This window comes from Chinchilla lanigera, unplaced genomic scaffold (assembly GCF_000276665.1).
Source record: "Chinchilla lanigera isolate Chin_1 unplaced genomic scaffold, ChiLan1.0 scaffold00004, whole genome shotgun sequence".
In the NCBI taxonomy this organism is placed as follows: Eukaryota; Metazoa; Chordata; class Mammalia; order Rodentia; family Chinchillidae; genus Chinchilla; species Chinchilla lanigera.
Window position 1 is genome coordinate 25,514,382 of NW_004955405.1, and position 19,616 is coordinate 25,533,997.

The 19,616-nt window shown below is 36.0% G+C and overlaps 3 protein-coding genes across 5 annotated transcripts in view; 1 reads left to right on the forward strand and 2 right to left on the reverse strand.

Moving 5' to 3' along the window:
• Positions 1-5,672, reverse strand: part of LOC102010018 (chromosome unknown open reading frame, human C12orf50) — a 37,604-nt gene extending 31,932 nt beyond the window's left edge. The window contains exons 1-3 of the mRNA XM_013518146.1: positions 5,595-5,672; positions 5,176-5,193; positions 221-339 (exon numbers count right to left, since the gene is read on the reverse strand). Coding sequence (XP_013373600.1) covers positions 221-232 — 12 coding nt within the window. The 5' untranslated portion in view covers positions 233-339; positions 5,176-5,193; positions 5,595-5,672. The remainder of the gene's footprint in view (positions 1-220; positions 340-5,175; positions 5,194-5,594) is intronic.
• LOC102009679 (chromosome unknown open reading frame, human C12orf29) lies at positions 263-19,139 on the forward strand. The gene is made up of 8 exons (XM_005374420.2): positions 263-339; positions 5,608-5,988; positions 10,843-10,960; positions 13,282-13,377; positions 13,986-14,102; positions 15,432-15,629; positions 16,588-16,757; positions 18,169-19,139. Exons 1-8 carry the CDS (start codon positions 280-282, stop codon positions 18,355-18,357), a joined length of 1,329 nt encoding a protein of 442 aa, XP_005374477.2. The 5' UTR covers positions 263-279; the 3' UTR covers positions 18,358-19,139.
• Positions 18,656-19,616, reverse strand: part of Cep290 (centrosomal protein 290kDa) — a 73,985-nt gene continuing 73,024 nt past the window's right edge. For all 3 annotated transcript variants that reach the window (XM_013518127.1, XM_013518131.1, XM_013518124.1), the window contains one exon: positions 18,656-19,374. In XM_013518127.1, the coding sequence (XP_013373581.1) occupies positions 19,144-19,374 (231 nt within the window). In that variant the 3' untranslated portion in view covers positions 18,656-19,143. The remainder of the gene's footprint in view (positions 19,375-19,616) is intronic.

The following is a 19,616-nucleotide window of genomic DNA, read 5'->3' on the forward strand; positions in this document are numbered from 1 at the left end:
TTTATTTCCTGGCTTTCATTGTGTCAGTATTAAAAGATGCAAAGGCTATTTCCAGGACACCTTCTTCCATTGTTCTAAAATTTTAAGGTAGACAAAGTGAAATGTCCCTAAATTAAATCATGATAGGAAGAATAATTTTCCCTATCCTGTTGTAAAAGTCTAGCGCAGCATTATTGAAGGGAGGTGCTTTTAAAAAAGTGATGGGATTGGATAATTTTACCTGCATTTCCATGTGTCTAAATCTGCAAAGTGGATCTAAACATTTTTTCTCTCTCCATAATGAGCACACAGTGTCACTGCCGAGGGCCTCTTCACAGTGTCGGAATCGGCACTGGGAACCCTAAAAGCAAAAGGTAATCAGCATACAGAACTCAACATTTGTATGTTAGCATTCATTGATAATAGGTTGCTAATTAACGAAAGGGATCTTGAGTATATAAAATAAGAATCATAAAAAACATGCTAACAATATAGAACAATGTCTTTATTTTAGCAGTATTTTATATTTAGAAAGAAAATGATAAGAAAATCTAATGAAATAATACCACATGCCATGAGTGCTCAGCAAATGTTTTTTGTTATCAGCTAATCCATGAGTTCACTAACAGCAGAGGTACGAGAGACCGGTGATACAGTGACCATTATTCAGTTACAGAACCATTTAATTTCTCTCTGAAGAAAGCCAGATAACCATTCTAAGAATCACTAGCTGTGTTCTAACTTTGGAGATAATCTCTATCAAGAAATCCTTTTATTAGATCATTTGATTTGTTAGCCTGTAGATATTCTCTTAAATGTATTTATCTGGCAAAAATTAATGGAACTTAGCTTTTACATTATTATAAAATTTTAATTACTACATTATGTTACATAATATATATGCTTTATGCTCTTGGCCTGTAAAGATAAACAGCTGCAAATACCTATGCATGCTGACACATTTATATTACAACAAAAGTAGATATACATTATTTCAATGAGCTGCTATTATTTTTTTAAAATAAATTCTATTCTTTTACACATAGATTTAGTTGTAACAATTCCAAGCCATCATTGTGCATAAAGAAGTAACACACAATAAAAATATTCCATCAGATTTTTTGCTCTTTCAACAACACAGGTTCCATGGTTGTTCTTTCTCTCTTTTTTTTCCCTCCTGCTTGTCTTCACTCTTGTCCCCTTTGAAAAGTAGATCTGTGTACTCTCCAAGTACAGGGTACTGGGAAGGGGCTTTGACATCACATAAATCTGTACTTGAAAACCTGGATTTGCTACTTGTCTACAGTCACAAAGTTTATACTTAACTCATCTCTTTTTCTGCCCCAGTTTTCTTATTTGTGGAAAAAAATACCGTCCTCAAAAGACAGCTGTAAAAACTGTGTGGTAAGGCATTGCAATTCTTATTTTTCATTCATTTCACTAAACTAAGTACTTGGTGATAAATAGAGAAATAGACAAATAATAAAATTTGTCATCCCAGAGTTTAATCTAAAGATAACAGGAGTGGATCTAATTCTTGGGTTCAATGAGTCTGACTCCATTAATTTTTTTTTTAAGAAATGAAACACATTAACTAGACATGTATGTCTTTCATTGATTTCAGGCTGGTAAAAGCAGGAAGTTCCAAACAAGTTTATGCATTTATTTAGTTTTATAGAGATCCTTTAACTCCACTTCTATTCTCCCATTTAATTTTACAAACTTTAATTAATTAATTAATTTTTTGGTACTGGGAATTGAACTCATGACCCTGTGCTTGGCAGGCAGGTGCTGTGCTGTTGAGCTATATCCCCAGCCAAACTTTAATTTACACTTGACTGATCCCATACACCCTTTTCCATGACATTTAATTACATACTTGCTTACTTTTTAGAAAGACTCTTGACAGGAGAAAATTCAGTAATTGTGTTAATGAATTTCAAATAGGGAAGTAGGTTTCTTACACTAAGTTTAACAGTGATCTAAATTCATTATATGTCCAAAAAAATTACCCAAACAATATGATAGTGACATATATAAAAATCATTTCAAACAAGTCACAATTTAAAATCACCCCAGAATTCCTTAAAGAAATCCAGTGTATCATAAAATAGGAGAAATTTTTTCTCCACATTTTAAGTATATAATATATCTTGTGGTAAAATAATACATTTTAATTCAGCAGTGCAAACTATTGCCACAAATTCCTTCATTCTACTAAAAAGCTTATATTTAAGCATGTTAAAGTACTGTAAATTGTGCAATATTTACCTTTATGCATGTGGAATTAAAAAAGAAATAGCAGTCATTCCCAACTTCCGTCATTTTCAACTCCCTTGCTGCTAATCCAGTGATTTGTTTATATATAGATATATGTATTGCAGGAATACAGATATAAGAACTATCAGTGTGTGAATGGGGGAAAACTTCCTTTCTCCAGCCTTTGAGGCTATCAGTAGTAGTCCTTTAAAATACTGACCTCTTTTTGATAGTATACTACACAATAGATAATTCTTAAATAAACTTAAATTAGAAGATACCTTCTCTAGCTTTGCAGAAATGTTGAAAGTGGTTGCTAGTAAGCACCCAACTCAAACTTCCAGAATTTTCTTCATTGTTACCTAATCCATTGTTTGCTCATTGAAGATGATCTCATATGTAACTGTCAGCTGGGTAACCTTAGTAAATACCACATATTCTTTATTTCCTTCTATTAATCAAAAAAGACTACCAAAAAATAAAGTTGAATATTTTATCTGTCAATACTGTGCTTAAATGTGTACCTTAACTAGTCTATATTTTCACAGTTAAAAAGTGGTAGCTTCACAAGTAAATAGCAATTATCTAAACCTCGCACTATAAATTTTTTGGAAACAAAACTAAAAGTTTTAAATACAGTAGGTAGACATGCTATCCATATTCCACAAAACACATACAATTATTTAAATATATACTCACTGTTGAATTGGGGAAAAAATCATTGACATTATTACACATTCATAGGTACATGGAAATAAATGTGAGTAGTTATTTATGCTGTAGTTTTATTCCACTTCTCATTCATCATTAAAAAAGAAATAATTTCTTCTTATAGCGAAAGTTTCCAGATATATTGAAAACGTTGAGAATGTGTTGAAAACAATGTGATATACTCTGTCAGAAAGAGAAATATCAATAAGCAGCTATTGAAGTCTTCTTCCTAGTATTTTTACTAAAAGAATTGGAGCCTAGAAGAGATTAACAAAAACACTTACACAGGTAATTTAGAAGATGCTCTAAAGATAGTACTACACTAAGTGAAAATGTATGCAATTTTAATTGAAAATTTAAAATGTCAAGAGAAATGCAGGATTCACTTTTAAGTGACACAGGATAAATTGGTATGAATACAAAGCTTTAGGATAACAATCTAGGAAATAAAATGCTATGATTTAGAAAACAGTTGTATACCTACCTATAACTGTAAACCTAAGATAAAAATAAAGTCTTAAAGTAAATAAATTAGGAGCAAATAAATATTTGAGTAGACCCTTAAAAACACCGGCAAAAATATATAGAAAATATATCTTGACCTTTGTTTTTCCCTATCTTATACCTTTCAAACAACAAATATCCATCTATAGACTACACAGATAAAATCTCTGTCCTGTGTACCAGCAGCTTCACTGGGCCATGTTCAAATAGTGTTACCAAGCACCATCACTGCATGATTAAATAATTCACCCAGAAGAAATGCTGAAAAATACTTTTACCTCTTGAAACTGTGAATTCTATTAGATACGGCAAAAACAGGTCAATCGCACATGGGGATATTTTTTTCTTTCACTGCAGAGCATATTAATTAGATTTGTACATTTCAGTAATCTTTTGAACACACAGTCATATCTTTTCTTTTTAAAATTCTCTTTCCTTTTCTTATTTTTTCTGTTTCTTATTCTCTTCACTGTCTGCCTGTTATGACTTCACTCTCCTGTTGTTACAGAATCTTACCCATGGGCATATTTATTCCCTGGAATGAAAAGTGATAGGAAATTTATCTCCATAGCTGGGGGTAGGCTTGAAAACTCTCTATTTTGTGTTGGTCGAAGGAGAGTCTCAATGAGCGTCTGTCTCCTTTGTGCATGCTAAAAAACTGACACTTAAATCAGAGAAGAAAGTCTTTCTTCCAGTTTGAAATCTTGTAACACCGCTTTAAGCACAGTGGTTGGGAGCAACTCCTGTTGGTTTTCCAGGTATATGAGAATCAGGCAAAGTTGATGGCTGCTCCCCGTCAGGCTAGGTGTCTGGTTTATAACTGTGAATTTATCTGTGGCTCTTCTCAGATTTGGACTCTTGTGTTTCTGTTAAAAGCTTTGCTCCAAGCATAGATGAGACCAAAGTACTAAAAATAGTGCTTCCTGGGACATGATTAGCCTTGCTGCTACTTCAAAAAGTAGAATGTTTTGAAAGTTTAGTTTCACAGAAATGACAGAATGTTGGACCTAGAAGATTCTGTAGCAGTTGGAAAATGACAGTTGATACTTGTGAAGGTTATTGTCTGTTTGGGACTCATGAGAAAAACTGCTTTCTAGGGTTTTATTTTGTTTTGTTTTGTTTTATGGAATGAGGCCATTGGCATCTGACTGACTGTAAAATGCTAATAAGTTTCTGGTTCCAGTATCACATAGCCAGTATTATGTGGTACTTTTTTTTTCCTTTTCTGTAAACTTGGGAGTTGAGCTTATGTTTTCTTATAAGAAAATTAAAGCTGAACAGAGAACAAAACAAAACAAAACACCATAAAATGACAAATTTCTTCCTCCCTACCCTCTAAACCTAGCAATAAAACAGTGAACTCTTGACAAGGATAGTCTATTCCTTGGGAGTGACCTTATTAGAAGATACAGTTATTTAATTTTTTCAAGGGCTAAGTCAATAAAATGCTGTCCAGTTGGATACATACAGACAAGACAATTATACAAATGAGAATTAAGCCTTGTCCAAGTACAGAGAAGATGACCTAAAGTCAAAATTCTCTTACAACTTTAGATTGAGAACTGTCTGCAATGAGATAGAAAAACTATTATTATAAAATATTTAATATTTACTTTATTTAACCATGGTCCTTATCACCAGTTAACATTCTTTTCAGCAAGACTGTTTTTAGCTCTGTAGTTGGCTGACTACAATTACTTAAAATCCTTCGTTAAAACGCACCTTTAATAAATAAGATTCCTGTAAAAAAAAAAAAACAAAAAAAAAAACTGAGTGTAATTTAGTCGTTTGTATTCCTGTAGTTTTGGATTAGTCTAAGGCTAAACTCCGTACTCCAGAGAGTACATCGGAATCAAGTTCAACCATATTACAGGATGCTGAGAATTAAGCAAATCAAATTTTCTTTTCCAGCTGTTTTGTTAAAAAATTTTTTCCTGGGAAATCAATTTTCTTTCTGTGGATGATGGAATATCTCTAGTTACTTCTAAACTTCAGGGCTTCCTCCATGAATTTATCAGAACAGACCAAGACAGGTTTCACTAGAACGGTGTTAAATCGCCATCTGAAAATATTCACCACTTACAACTTGATAGTGTTTAATTTTCGAAAATATCACCGGTTACAGGGTGAAGCACACACACCCGGACAACGAACCCTTGTTTTTACATAGTCAGCCAGCCGAGGGAACTCACGAGGGAGCGCACGCCCGGGCGCCTCTGTGCCGCACTACAACTCCCAGAAGGCATGGCGGCCGAGAGCCCGCTTCCGGGCGTGCGTCTCCGCCCCTCGCGCCCGATTGGCTGTTCCCGGGCGCCGTCGCTGTGCCCAGGCGCGGAGTGCGAGTGGCCTGAGCCTCGCGACCCATTGCTGCAGGATTCGCCCCGGGCGGGGACTGGCAGCCTTGTGGAAACGCACTGTCCCTTCGCCCTGCTTCTTGGCTCCACCATGAGACGCCTGGGCTCCGTGCAGCGGAAAATGCCGTGTGTGTTTGTGACGGAGGTGAAAGACGAGCCTTCCGCCAAAAGGGAGCATCAGGTACCCAGCCGCGCGGGCGGGCGGGCTCCTCCCGGCGCCGCCGACCCGCCGGTTTCCTGGGGAGGTCTGCGTCTCGCCGAGCCCCGTCCCTTACCTTAGCTGGAAGCGGGGAGTCTGCGAGAAAGGGTTTTCTCATCAGGCGACTCCCGCATGCCCTCACAGGGAAATTGAAAACCTGTATTAAAATTCTCTTCGCTCAAGTCCACAGCTTTTGCGGGGTGGGGGGGAGCTTAAGCAGGGAAATGACCTCGCCGTCCGTGCTTTATACTTTTCAAACGTGTGGTGAGAAAGTGGAGATAACGCTAGTTTTGCTTTGCTGGTTCTAACCTGGGAACCGGGCACTGACGAAGCCACTGAAGATCAGACCTCAGTTACCAGCATTTACTTCTAACTTTGGTTGTCCCATCTTAAGGGTTCCTATTTGCCTAGTGACACGTTTTACGAAGAACAGGCCCCCCTCAGTGAATGCTAGTGACTGAGTAAGAAGTCGCCTGCTTCAAGGTAATTCTTTAAAATGTGGCAAAATCTGGGAGGAGTAGAATCTGCAGGTGAGTTGAGCGTTTCCAGTTTGGACGCAATCAGCATGTGCATTGGAGAACAATCCCACCCCCTTCCATCATCAGCGCCATGACCTAGCTTTAAAGCAGCTACTACCCAGTCCCCAGCTCCTAGGACCAGACCTGAGGTCATCACCGGTTTTCCATTCAACCTTGATGTTTTTGCTTCTCTGATCTTCCCATACTCTTTTCTACTGCTGTCCTTGTTTGAGTTTTTAAATACAGTGTTACTTGCTGCCTAGAGTAATTATCTCCATATTCTTCCCTAGTCAAAACCTATAGTTAACTACTCAATGTATGTAGCAGAGTTGTCAACTTTCTGCTTTTGTACCTTAGTAAATCTGAGCCATGTGAAATGTCATCCTTGATAATGGTTTACTCTGTGATTTTCAGCTTTTTTTGGTTTTGTTTTGTTTTGGTTTTTTTGTTTTTTTTTTTTTTCCGGTACGGGGGATCGAACTCACGACCTTGCGCTTGCCGGGCAGGCGCTGTGCCACTGAGCTAAATCCCCAGCCCCTGATTTTCAGCTTTGTATGGTGGGTGGAATAATCTGTAAAACTCTTCATCACGGGGCGGGGGAGGAGTGGAGACTTTTTTTTGGCTCTCTGCAGTCAGGCATACCTTATAGTACTATCCAAATTCTTAACTGTAAGTCAAGGCCTGCTGCTGATCAGGCCCAGTCTGTTCTGTAACCTTGTCATTGTCGTCTCTGTTGTAGTCTGTTTCATCCTGTGCGCATACCAAGCATAATCCTGTCTCTGTATTTTTGCTTAGACTATTCTCTCTGCCTGGACCAACTCCAGAGTGTCTTTAATTTTCCAGTTTTTATCTTCTCCACAAAATCTCTCATCAATTTAAGGCCGCACAGTGATTTCTCCCATCCAGAAATTGCCAAGGTTCCCTCAGTCCAATTGATACTCATTACTATTTTTTTTAATACACATGTACATTATTTTTCCAGGCATAGTCTGAAGTATTTGAGGACAGCTGGAGAAGAAGAACATTCTGTACTTTTTCGTGTCGCTTGTTTTCCTTTGGTGGTATTGATAGCAAAGAGTGATTTATAACTGGTTGTTCTGGAAGGAGTACTTCTGCTCAGCACGAAATCCATGTGCATGATAGTTTCCCTAGGAGCTTTGCTAAATTTAAGTTCAGACACACAGCTATTGGGCTGGGCACTCGGGCTTTACTACCCTGGGTTAAATTGATACCTTTGGACATTGGAGTCATAAATTAGTGATAAATCCCTATTTAGTTACATCTTTAAAATACTGAACCAGAATAGAGCTAATTTCCTACTTCACTTGACTCAGTATTCTGCTTTATTAGTCTTTAGCTCATTTAGTCTTTTTTATTAGTCTTTAGCCTGTGTGCATTAGTATAATGTTTATAGAGAGTCCTTCCCAGTCGTGTCACGGCCCAGGAAGTTTATAATCCCATGGAAAAGTTACTGGAATTCAAGTGAGTTAATTCCAGTCTACCACTTCCAGTGCAACCCTTAGTGAGAATAAAGATACTCAGGCATATTTGTGGTTATCGGGAGCCAAGGGGTCCTAAGTCCAGTGACAGTGGTGGCTAACTGGAACAGAAGGCCTCAACCCAGGGCCAAACCTGGGTTTTATTAATTTGTGAAGAAGGGAGTGGCTTGAGGATGAGTGACCGTGAGAGCGTCAGGAAGTAGGTGAGTGCTGTGAGCTGGGCTAGGAGGCCTGAAATCACCTCTGCAAATGCAGAGAGAAAGATATGCAGAAGGAGTAATTGGCATAACACAATTGAGGTAGTATCTAATGTTTTAGGGTAGGTGCTTCAGCTCTGATGTGTAATCTTTTATGCCCTGGGAAGTCATAGCCTCTTATCTCAAGGCTGATCCATCCTGCCCAGGCTTATACATGTCTTGTTTGGAAGCCATGGGGGCAGAGAAACACTGCCCTGTCACGGTACTTCAAAGAATACACATCAGCACCTCGGCTGGACTGGTTTGCATTGTGTAAAAGCAAATGGAAGGGATAAGGAAAAGTCCTGGTCAGCTCCGCACACGTCAGTATAGGAAATAGGGCCAGGTTCAGCCAAAATGGAGACAACTGCTCCTCCTTTAAGGAGAGTTGCCCAGGTGGTCCTCCACAATGTTTATATTGCACAGGGGTTTTTTTTCCTTTCTTCTTTTGTACATTGTTAGGTGAATCTTAACTTCAGATTTAGAGTACAGAATATTGGCATAAGTTTTTCTGAGAAATGAAAATGACGTACACAGATCAAATTGGTAAGAGCCTTAGAAATGGTCTTTCTCCATCCTGTATGTTGTTTCTTCCACAAAGAAGAAAACACATGAATTAAGTGTGTAAAAGGTTTACTGTTGCGTATGCTGATAGGAACATGAAGTGAATACACTCAGAGAAAACAAAAGCTAAGAGAAAACAAAAAGCAAGTGGTTCTAAGTACTTTTAACAGTAAAAACTGTTCAGAAGAAAACACATAAGCCAAATTCAGCCTCAAATGGTGAGTACTCCTTGTGCACAGACTAGAATCTGAAAGGATATCTTGGAAGACAAATTGGGCTGCCAGTGGCCTGGGGTGAGGTGGAGGTCTCACAGTACAATTTGAAAACTCACTCAAGAGGTGATGTCAGAATCTCACTCCTTCAGACACTGCCTGCCTAACCTAGGACAATGCACTTCATAAACCTGATGCCCAAACTTTTGAAGCAGTGGCCACACACATTTGGATTGACATTGTAGTGAGACTTTGGAATGCGACACTGACAATTAAAAGACTCATGAGACTACATGAGAATATCAGGTACCTGAAGAAAATGATCAAAGTGAAGCCTAACTCAATAGAGATTTGTTTTATAGACATGATTTTTATTTTGCTTTCTTGGCTATGTTGAAAGTAAATGTAAACAGTCATAGTTGATGTAGCAGAGAAATTTATGTTGATAATATTGTAAGATCTGTCCACTATAAAAGGTAATGGTGAGAAGCCATCAGAGGTTAATCTTCCCTTGACGTAGATAATACATTTTCCAGGATACTTGTTGAACTTTATAATGTACTTTTTTAGTATATAAAGAAAGATAAACTTCTGGAAATTAAAAAACAAAAACCTTCAAGGTCTGTCTGTGATCTGAAGCAACCAGCTGGAGATGAAGGATCCACCACAATGGATCAGAGTGAAACATTAAAGGAAACAGAGTTTAGGAGGAAAAACATGAAACAAATCCAGAAAGCATTTTGATTTTAGCTCTTTTAGAAATTGCTCTGTAGGTAATAAAAATTAAGGATAAAAAGACACTGAAAGAGATACCAGATTTATGTCAAAAGATTATTTGTCATATCTGGGTAACGAGATTATGTATGATTTTCTTATGCTTTAATATTTGTTTACTTTACAAATTTTCCGTAATGAATAAGGAAATTGTTGCTTTGCAAAGAAAAAAAAAACAAAAAGAAAATATGACCCATCTTCCTTATCTCTTTTCTGCTCCCTCAAAATGTAGTCAGAGGCAAGAGAACACCATTATATTCTTGCTCAAACGAAAAACCATATCTTAATTGAAAAACAAGTTTTGTAAATAACAAGATGAACTTACAAAAGGGAAAGGCCTCATGTACTGATATTTATTCTTGCAACACCAAAAATTATGATTGGCAAATACTTGCACTGAACCATCAGAAGCACCTGTGGAGTTAATTAAACATATTATCTAGTTTTTATCAAGTACAAACAGTGGCCGTTTTATATACTTCAGACACATGAAGAAACTTCCTGACCTGGGTTTTTTCTTTCTTTTTCCAGTTACGTGGTAGATTCCTTTACTTCAAATCTGCTCATGTGTTGCGTCCTCTGAGGTTTGGATGGCACCTTGTCCCTGTCTTTCCTTTATCCCATGTGTTCTTGTATGTGGCACCTATACTACCTGTTGTTATACTGTATTTCACCAAAGTCAGATTTTTTGTTCTCCTTGATATTTCCGGTGCCAAGGACAATACCTAATCTATAGCTGGCTTTTAGTGAATAATTGTCAAGTATGTGACTGTGCATATTTTGTATAGAACATTACTCATGGTGGATGAAGAAACAAATGACAAACCATATGGAAAATCAGGTTTGATATGATAGCGTAAAAGGGAGGGGATGATTCAGAACTCCAGAGAAAAACTATTTTTAAACTGCCTTGAAACATGAACAATAGATCATTTCTTACAACTAATGAAATTAGGAACCTTTCAGGTGAGAGTGTACAGACAGAGGCTGTGTTTCTTAAACCAGTTTGTTTTCTCTCTCTCTCTTTTTAAAGCCATTTAAAGTTTTGGCAACTGAAACTATAAGTCACAAGGCATTAGATGCAGACATACACAGTGCAATTCCAACAGAAAAAGTGGATGGAACATGTTGTTATGTTACTACCTACAAAGGTAAAATAAACCTATGTTTACTACGTGTACTTCTCTTTCTTTTCAAACCACATAGATCTGAAATGGGGTATTTGCTGTTCGTAAACCCTTGGAATGCTAGCATAGGAGCAACATAGAAAGGTTACAGTTGTTATTTATTGCATTCTTTTTTTCTCTTGAGGCAGGAAGGTAACTGATGTTTACTTAGTACTTTTTTAAGGGCCTGGCAATATGATAAGTGCCTCATCTGTGTTGTCTCTAATTTGCACAGTAAGCCTCTCCATGTAGCAGATATGGAAACTGAGTCTCATCTAACTGAATTTGTCCAAGGCCGGGTAGTTAATAATGGCCCTACTGGAAATGGAACCTTGGTTTGTCTGAGCCTAAAGCTTGTTGTCTTTGCTGTTTCTATTGGTGTTATTATTATTGGTGGTATCTCTAATTAATTTCATTTTACTGTACTTCAAAAGAGGTACAAATTCAAACGAGTTGTCAAGGGAAAAAAATGCCTTGGAGAGAAAAAAAGATTCTTTGTGATTGCTTGTGGATTCTGAATTCCAATAGAAGAAACAGAACAGTTCAGTGGGCATCCAGACCTATTTCTTGAATCAAATCTCATCTGAAATGTGTTTTAAAAATGTAACAGTTATAGTATACTCTTATTAAACATTTTAAGACAGTGTGTAGTTGAATGGTGTGAAGTATATTCTTACTGTTATTGTCACCACCAGGCATCTCCAGAACTCTTAATTTTGTAAGACTGAAGCTTTCTACCCACAGACAAACTTTTGGTTTTCCCTTCCGGTCCCTTGTAAGCAGCATTCTGCTTTGTCTCCCTGAAATCGATTACCCTAGATACCTCATGTAAATGGAATCATACCATATTTGTCTTTTTGTGAGTGGCTCATTTTCCTTAGCATCACATCCTCAGGATTGGTCTGTGTTAGCATATATCAGAACTTCATTCCTTTTTAAGGCTGAATAAATAATATTCTATCGCATGTGAGTAGCACATTATTTATTCAACCACTGATAAGACACTTGGGTTGTGTCTCTCTTTTGGCTTAATAATGCTGCTGTGAATAGAGGTAAATAAGTATCTCGTGAGGTCCTGCTTCCAATTGGGGTGTGTATCAAGTGGATTACTGAATCATAGGCTAATGTTTATTTTTTGAGGAGCCACCATTACGTTTTTCATAGTGATTGCACCATGTTACACTGCCACAATGTACAGATGTTCCAGTTACTCCATGTGCTCCCCATCCTAATGGATGTGAGTGGAATGCAGTTGTTTCTGTTTACTGGTAAAAAGAACAAAAGATACATTCCACAAGAAATGACAATATATTTTAATCTGATTCTTGATAGTATTTAACTTGATAGCTAATAATTATACAAAATATCTGAACCAGTAGTAATTGTTTTATAAACTTCTGATTTATATATTTGCAGGAACTGTATGTTTTTTCATGTTTTTGTATTTTAAGAAACTTCAGTGTGCATCCTTATGTAATTATGCATGATTGTTGAAGGCTGGAGTTTTAACTGTTAAGAGAGTAAGGATGTGTACAGAAGCCAAGTGCTATCTTACGGTGAACGATCTGGAGAGGCCAAGTGAAAGCTGGGTTTTTTCCCCTCCTTTAAAGCCCTAGTAGGACATACTTCTCAGATCAGGAACCACTGATGTGTATAGGTAACACTTTGGAACCAAGGACTACACAATGGGAATTGCAGAGGGGTTGTTCTTTTTGCTGGTCACATAAGGCATCTTCCTACTAAGTAAGCATTCTCAACAGCAGAGCCCCTTTGGGAGTCTAAGACCAGGCACAACTCATCAGTTCCACGTTTACATTAAGGACGCTGGCACAGTGTTTTTAAACTCCTCAGACCCATAATTACAAAGCCACAACATTAATCAGTATGTTTAACGCCTGGACTAGGGATTGGCACCATGTAAAGCAGGTCAACCTAATTCCAGGTCTGGCGGAATTCACCGTCACCAAACAGTGTAAGTTGAGGGGAGTGTGAATACAATTACCTGATTAAGGTTCTGTTTTCATTGGAAGTATCTCAGTTTCTCACAAACGCTCCTTATTAACATGAGTGTGGAGTGTCTGTCAAAAAAGATCATGCCTTTTTTATTTTATCCCCATTGTATAGCTAAAGACACTCAGGTTCTGCTATAGGTGGTATGTCTTGGACTGCTTATTTTCCTTTGGCTTCTAGGATTGCTGCTTTGTTTAGAGATGATGACCTAACCACTTACTGAAAGATTATACTTGTCTTTCAAGATAAATTTTGTTTGCCTCTGATGCTTTTCCTTTCATTATTCCTTTTTTTAGATCAGCCATACCTTTGGGCTCGACTAGATAGAAAACCTAACAAACAAGCAGACAAAAGATTCAAAAATTTTCTGCGTTCCAAAGAAAACACAAAAGGTTAGGTGGGTTTTTTTCTTTAAGCTTCACAAACTTGAACAGCTGAAATATATGGTTTATCTATTGCTGTAGTATTTCTATACACTGTGCCCTAAATAAATGAAGCAATTTTGAGGGAAATATTATTATTATTATTATTAATGTTACATATAAAAAGGAACATTCAATATAAAATTTAAAATATTTTCCTAATACATAGTTTTGTGACTTTGTTAGGAGTGTTGTATTAAAATGTACAGTATTAGAATGAGATACATTTTGTTTATATAAAAAACAAGTAATTTTGAAAACCAGGTAAAAACCTAAAAAGAAAATTAGTATTGTTAATTAGTACATTAAGATGCCTTGAGATATATACAGTAGCTATATATTATGTATCTACTCATTCATACATGTGACTTATATATAGATTTCTAACTAAATGTACTAGAAATTCATTAGTCTGTACAAAATTGAATGCTGGCTACTTACTAACTCTTAAACCCTTACTCACACATGGTGGTATATTCAAAATTTAAAATGCTAGTAACTTAGCACTGAGAAGTAGAGTCACACTGAGGTGATAATGAATGGAGAATACTTATGTCAAAGATTAAATATCTTTTTAGAATTTCTTTGGAACGTTGAGGAGGATTTCAGACCTGTTCCTGAGTGCTGGATACCAGCAAAGGAAATAGAACATCTGAAGGGGAATCCAGTGCCTGATGAAAATGGACACATTCCTGGTATGATGAAATCTCTGTGGAAATGCAATTTTATGTTTACTAGTAGAAAGAATAAAAACTCTATTCCAGTGGTGGTGAACCTATGGCATGCATGCTGTTTTTCTTCTAAGAAAATGTTAATGTATGAGTTGTTTTTTTCGAAACTAAAATCAGTATTCAGGTTTAACTGCCATGCTGACACTTCGTGATAAATAAGTGGGTTTGGGTTGCAGTTTGGGCACTCGTCTCGAAAAGGTTCACCGCCACCGAATGCAGAGGTGTATTCAGTCAGAAATTACAGAACTTGTTTTAATCCAGTTCCTCAAATGACGTACACACATTTTCTAAATCAAATTTATATAAAGTTAACAGTTTATATCAAAGACTTTCCGTGTCAAGAAATCCTCTCAGGTTTAGAATCATTTCTAAAATTTTTCTGTGACAATACAATTTGAGCCTGGAGGTACAGAGTGGGCTCAGCTCATGAAGGCCCTCCTTTTCTAAGGAGTTTAAATTATTCTGAATATAATGACTATAAACAGGAACAGGAAAACTCAATTGAAATTTCAGAAATGCAACTGTGATGAAGTGGGGTGGTTTTTACTGGAGGCTACAGACTGCTAAGAGGTTACTACAGTAATTGGGTAATGAAGGCTGAAAATGCGGCCCCAATTATATAAACCTCCTAGTTTCCCTTGTTTGTAGTGAATACTGCACAATGATGGGGGATATTCTAGCAATAAGAGAAGGAAAATAGCAGTAACATTCAATAGTTCTGGAATCAATTTGTTCAGTGTAAAGAAGAATTTAATAGGTTCTGGAACACTTAACTGCGTAGGTCAACTGTCTGTGAAATTGGAGAGAAAACAGAAAAGTTAATTTGGAAAAAAATTGCTATGTATAGAGTGGTGGTCACTTCTTCCTGAATCAAGTCGAATTTTCTAGTCAGAGAATGTTGGGTGTTCTGTAGTAGAATAATCAAGCAGGTCAATGCAGTAAGGGTGAACCTATGGCATGCATGTTATTGTGTTTTTCTAAGACAAGAGATGCAAAGTATGAGTTGTTTTTTTTTCTAAACTAAAATCTCCATAGTCAGGTTTAATTGCAGTGTTTGCACTTGGCAATAAATTGGTTTTTGGTTGTATGTTGGGCACTTGGTCTCTACAAGGTTCACCGTTCCTGGGCTAATTCCTCAAGAGAATAAAAAATTAATGCTTTATGATTAAAAGGAAAACCAGTAAAACTACATTCTCAGTGTTTTTAAAAGGGTAGTTTAGAACAAAAATCAGAATCACCTTCATTTTGAATCCAGAAAAAAACATTATAATAAAAGTTGTTTTTCTTTAATAGGTTGGGTACCAGTAGAGAAAAGCAACAAACAGTATTGCTGGCATTCCTCTGTAGTTAATTACGAATTTGAAATTGCCCTGGTACTAAAGCATCATCCTGATGATCCTGGACTTTTGGAAATTAGTGCAGTGCCATTATCAGATCTCTTAGAACAAACATTGGAACTCATAGGAACAAATATTAATGGAAACCCATATGGTGAGTGAGCCTCTTCCTCATTCAGTTACAATAGCTGTAAAGAACATTCCAGAATTAACTTAAAAAACATATATGCCAACAGAACGGCTAACAAATGTCTTAATTTCCTAGTATTACATCCCTTTTTGTTAATGTGATTTATTAATACAAAAGGTTGATTTTTATCTTACTCTCTTCTACTCTGATAGTATGACAGAACTGTGCATGGAAAGTAATTACTAACGTAACTTTTCAATCCCTTTTAAAATTTAAGTGAATTGCAGTGATTCTTTTCATGGCTAATTAGGCATATTTGCACTAGTGAAAATAGGTATGAATAAGGTAAATAATTAGCAATGAATGTTAAGCCTCCAAATATATACTGTGAGGAATAGAATATATTGAGGGTCCTGTGGCTTACACTGTTGAAGGAAAGAGGACAGACCTAAGGACACTGGAGCTGTAACATCAGAAGTAGGTTGATGACGGTCAGGTCTAAAGCAAAGACAGTAATTATACAAGGTACCAGAGACATGATGCAGCTATTTGGCAAACATGAAATGATAGTGGAATATGGCTACTGGTGTAGACTGACAGACTTTTTCTACCAAAGGCTAGATAGCAGCATTTTAAGCTTTGTAGACCACACCTCTGAAATGGGCTTGTCCGCTTAAATGGATGGATATTCCTCTAAAACTGGTGACAAACACAGATGTCTGTCTAGACTGGGCTTGAAGGTCACAGTTTGCCAGCGCCTAGTTTAGAGTACACGTAGGTAGAATTTATTTAGATTTCTTGGAATAAGATGCCACATTTGAGTGGGATTTAATATACTTAGATTTTTATTTTCTTCAAGAAACATCAGTGAAACTTAAAAAAAAACTTACAAGTTTGCCTACATTCTACTATTTTGAGAGGTACAGTCTCATTCATTTTAAAAAGTTCCTTTGTGTGGTTAATGGCAAATTTTACTGTTTAGGTTTAGGAAACAAGAAACATCCAATACATCTTCTCATTCCACATGGAGCATTTCAAATAAGAAATCTGCCTAAATTGAAGCATAATGACCTATTGTCCTGGTTTGAAGGCTGTAGAGAAGGTAAAATTGAAGGAATCGTATGGCATTGCAGTGATGGCTGCTTGATCAAGGTAATAAAAATATAGCTTGTGTTGTCATACGTTCGTACAGCAAAGAGGTGGCACTAAAAAAATCTCTGTACAAACTGCAGCAGTTCTGATTTGCAGAAAAGAAATGTAATTCCCTTTTCCCACATTCTTTGTATGCTAACAGTATTTCCTAATAGGTATTCTGGGAGCCACTGGTTATACAGATAGGCTTTGGAATTAACATGATTCTGCATACCCTTCTGGAAATTTCATGTTGCATAGTGGAGCTCTCTAAGACATCCTATACCTAATTTAACTCAGCATCTCCGAGACTTCCTTGACTAGTTTGTTGAATAAAAAGAGTGCCAATAATTGCAAGATACAGAATGAACTGTCTTACATTTCGTGCCCTTTCTACTTGTCTCCAGACCTGATTTCTCACAAATACATGGAATTCATAATGTTCAAAGCTGGATGTAGTTTTAATTTTCAGCTGTACACAATTCACTGAAGTTAAAAAGTTGGATAGTAATAGTGGTACCTCAGTTTATGAACTTAATTTGTTTTACAATTTTGGGGAAGATGGCCATATTTGTGTTTGTGTGTGGAAGATGGCCATGGTCGTGTCTGTCACCTGAGGCAGAATTTTGCGAATAGAAACAAAATTCTGCTAAAGGTTGTTTGTGACCTGAACTGTTTGCAAACAGAAGTGTTCATGAACCGATACTGTATTTGTAACTCCTTTCTATTACTTCCTTTGTTCAGTTATCAGTTTTTAAAGACTCTTACCCTTGAATATATGTACTTCTTGCCAAGCAGCTGACTTCTAATTTAGGCCAAGATTCATGCTTGAATTACTATGTTGTTCTCCTAAACATTACCTTTCAGTTTTATCCCATCCTGTCCTTTCTTCATAAATAAGACTGTTGCCCTGCATAAAACTGTTCAGTTATGTTAGAGTTTATCACAGTGGCCCTGGATTAACTTCCTAGAACTGTTTTCCATTCCTGCCCCCCAAATACATTCACATTGTATATGTGCAAGCTGTATTTAACTAACTGCAGTTAGAACAAAAAACACCATTTTATCACATATTTCTTTTGGTAAGAATGACTCTTCTCTCATATTTTCCAGGCAGGTAGCTTCTGTAATCAGCCACAGGCTCTTACTAATTAAATGTTATACTACTTATCATATTCTTGGTATATTTCCAGGTGCTATAAATACGTAGTCAATAGAACAGTATCTCTGCCTTTATAAAGCTCATACTCAAATAGGGTAGATAGAAACAAGTAAATATGTAGTATGTCAGGAAGAGGACAGCTGTGATAAAATGGTGCCTTACACAGTCCTGACAGGATCGTAGGCAGCCAAAATAAATATTCCTAATCTCGTAAAGATGACATCTGTAGACTAACGCTAATGCTAATGAAGCTCTTTTTTTCCTCTACAGGTCCATCGCCATCATCTTGGTTTATCCTGGCCAATTCCAGATACTTACATGAATTCAAAACCTGTTATTATTAACATGAACCTGAACAAATATGACCATGCCTTTGATACCAAGTGTTTGTTTAATCATTTTTCAAAAATAGATAATCAGAAATTCGGTAGGCTCAAAGACATACTACTTGATGTATAAAATGGAAATCCAATTTAAATTAGTTTTATTGTTATATTCAAATCTTGAATATTCTGCCATGCTAAAAAGGTAAAAATATTTTAAGACTCCTATTGTATATCATGAAATATATGATTATATCTTCTAGCATTTGAAAAACTGCACTTTCCAGTTACAGTCTGTTCAAGAACTTTTTAGAATCAATACATTAGTTTTAGCCTCTAGATATAAAAAGGTAATGAATGATAAGTTTCCAAGTTTTTACAAAAACTGTATTTTGTCCATGCTAAATTGGTGATAATTTAAAGACAACTGAATCAACAATTTTATATACTTTATTTTCAGAGTTATATACTTTAAGCTCAATTTATGTTTACTAGACATTTAACAAGTGTATGGCTTAGTCTCATAACTTAGTATGTACCCTTTGTGAATATATGTAAAATATGTATTTATAGATTTAGGATTTGAGTCTTAATATACATAAAAGTTACATATAAAATTCTAATTTTAAATATTGAAGCTACTTACCTCTGTAATATTTTAAGAAAACTGGAGAGATTATGAATGTAGAAAAATTCACCCTTACTCATTGTCTATTTTATGATAATAACTTATTCTAAAAGTCTTCAAAAACATATTTTTCTACTAATTGAAAAATTCTATAGTTTTATTTACTAAAACTCCAAGTAAAAATAGAAGTATCAAGAAAGAAATTCTTTAGTTCAGACTTGATTGATTTCCAGATGAAATTTTAACATACAAAATAAATAAGGAGCTAAATAAGATTACAATTACATGTAACCCTTAATAAATGGGGAAATTCACAGGACTTTCCTCTTCATCTTCAGACTGGTCAGAAGCAGCAACAGGGCTAGTTAGTTCAACTCCAACCTGTTCAGAAAGTTTCTTTAACTTTTCTTCCAAGAGAATATTTTTTTTCACTTCTTCCTTGTAATTATACTTAAGATCTTCAATTTCTTCAAAAAATGAAGGATCAAAGTTTTCTAGTTCTTTTTTCAGCTTTTTTACATCCTCCTAATAGAAACATATAGTGTCTTTAAAAGTTACGGATAAGAGTATATGTTTAAGATTTGAACTAAAGAAGCTTAATTATAAACATGAAAGCCACAGTAACCTAAATAGTCAAATACATTCATAAAGGCAGAATTTTTATAAGATTTATTAATAAGGTTTTATTGGTACAGTATAAGTAACTTGTTAACTGCCAAATCAAATTATCTTTCTGTAAAATACATTCTAAGCTTTGGCTAAAATTT

Coding starts and splice junctions, on each gene's coding strand:
- LOC102009679 (XM_005374420.2), top strand. CDS start 280: ATGAGCACACAGTGTCACTGCCGAGGGCCTCTTCACAGTGTCGGAATC. Junction 10,961..13,281: donor TTATGTTACTACCTACAAAG/GTAAAATAAACC, acceptor TCCTTTTTTTAG/ATCAGCCATACCTTTGGGCT. Junction 15,630..16,587: donor TATTAATGGAAACCCATATG/GTGAGTGAGCCT, acceptor TTTACTGTTTAG/GTTTAGGAAACAAGAAACAT.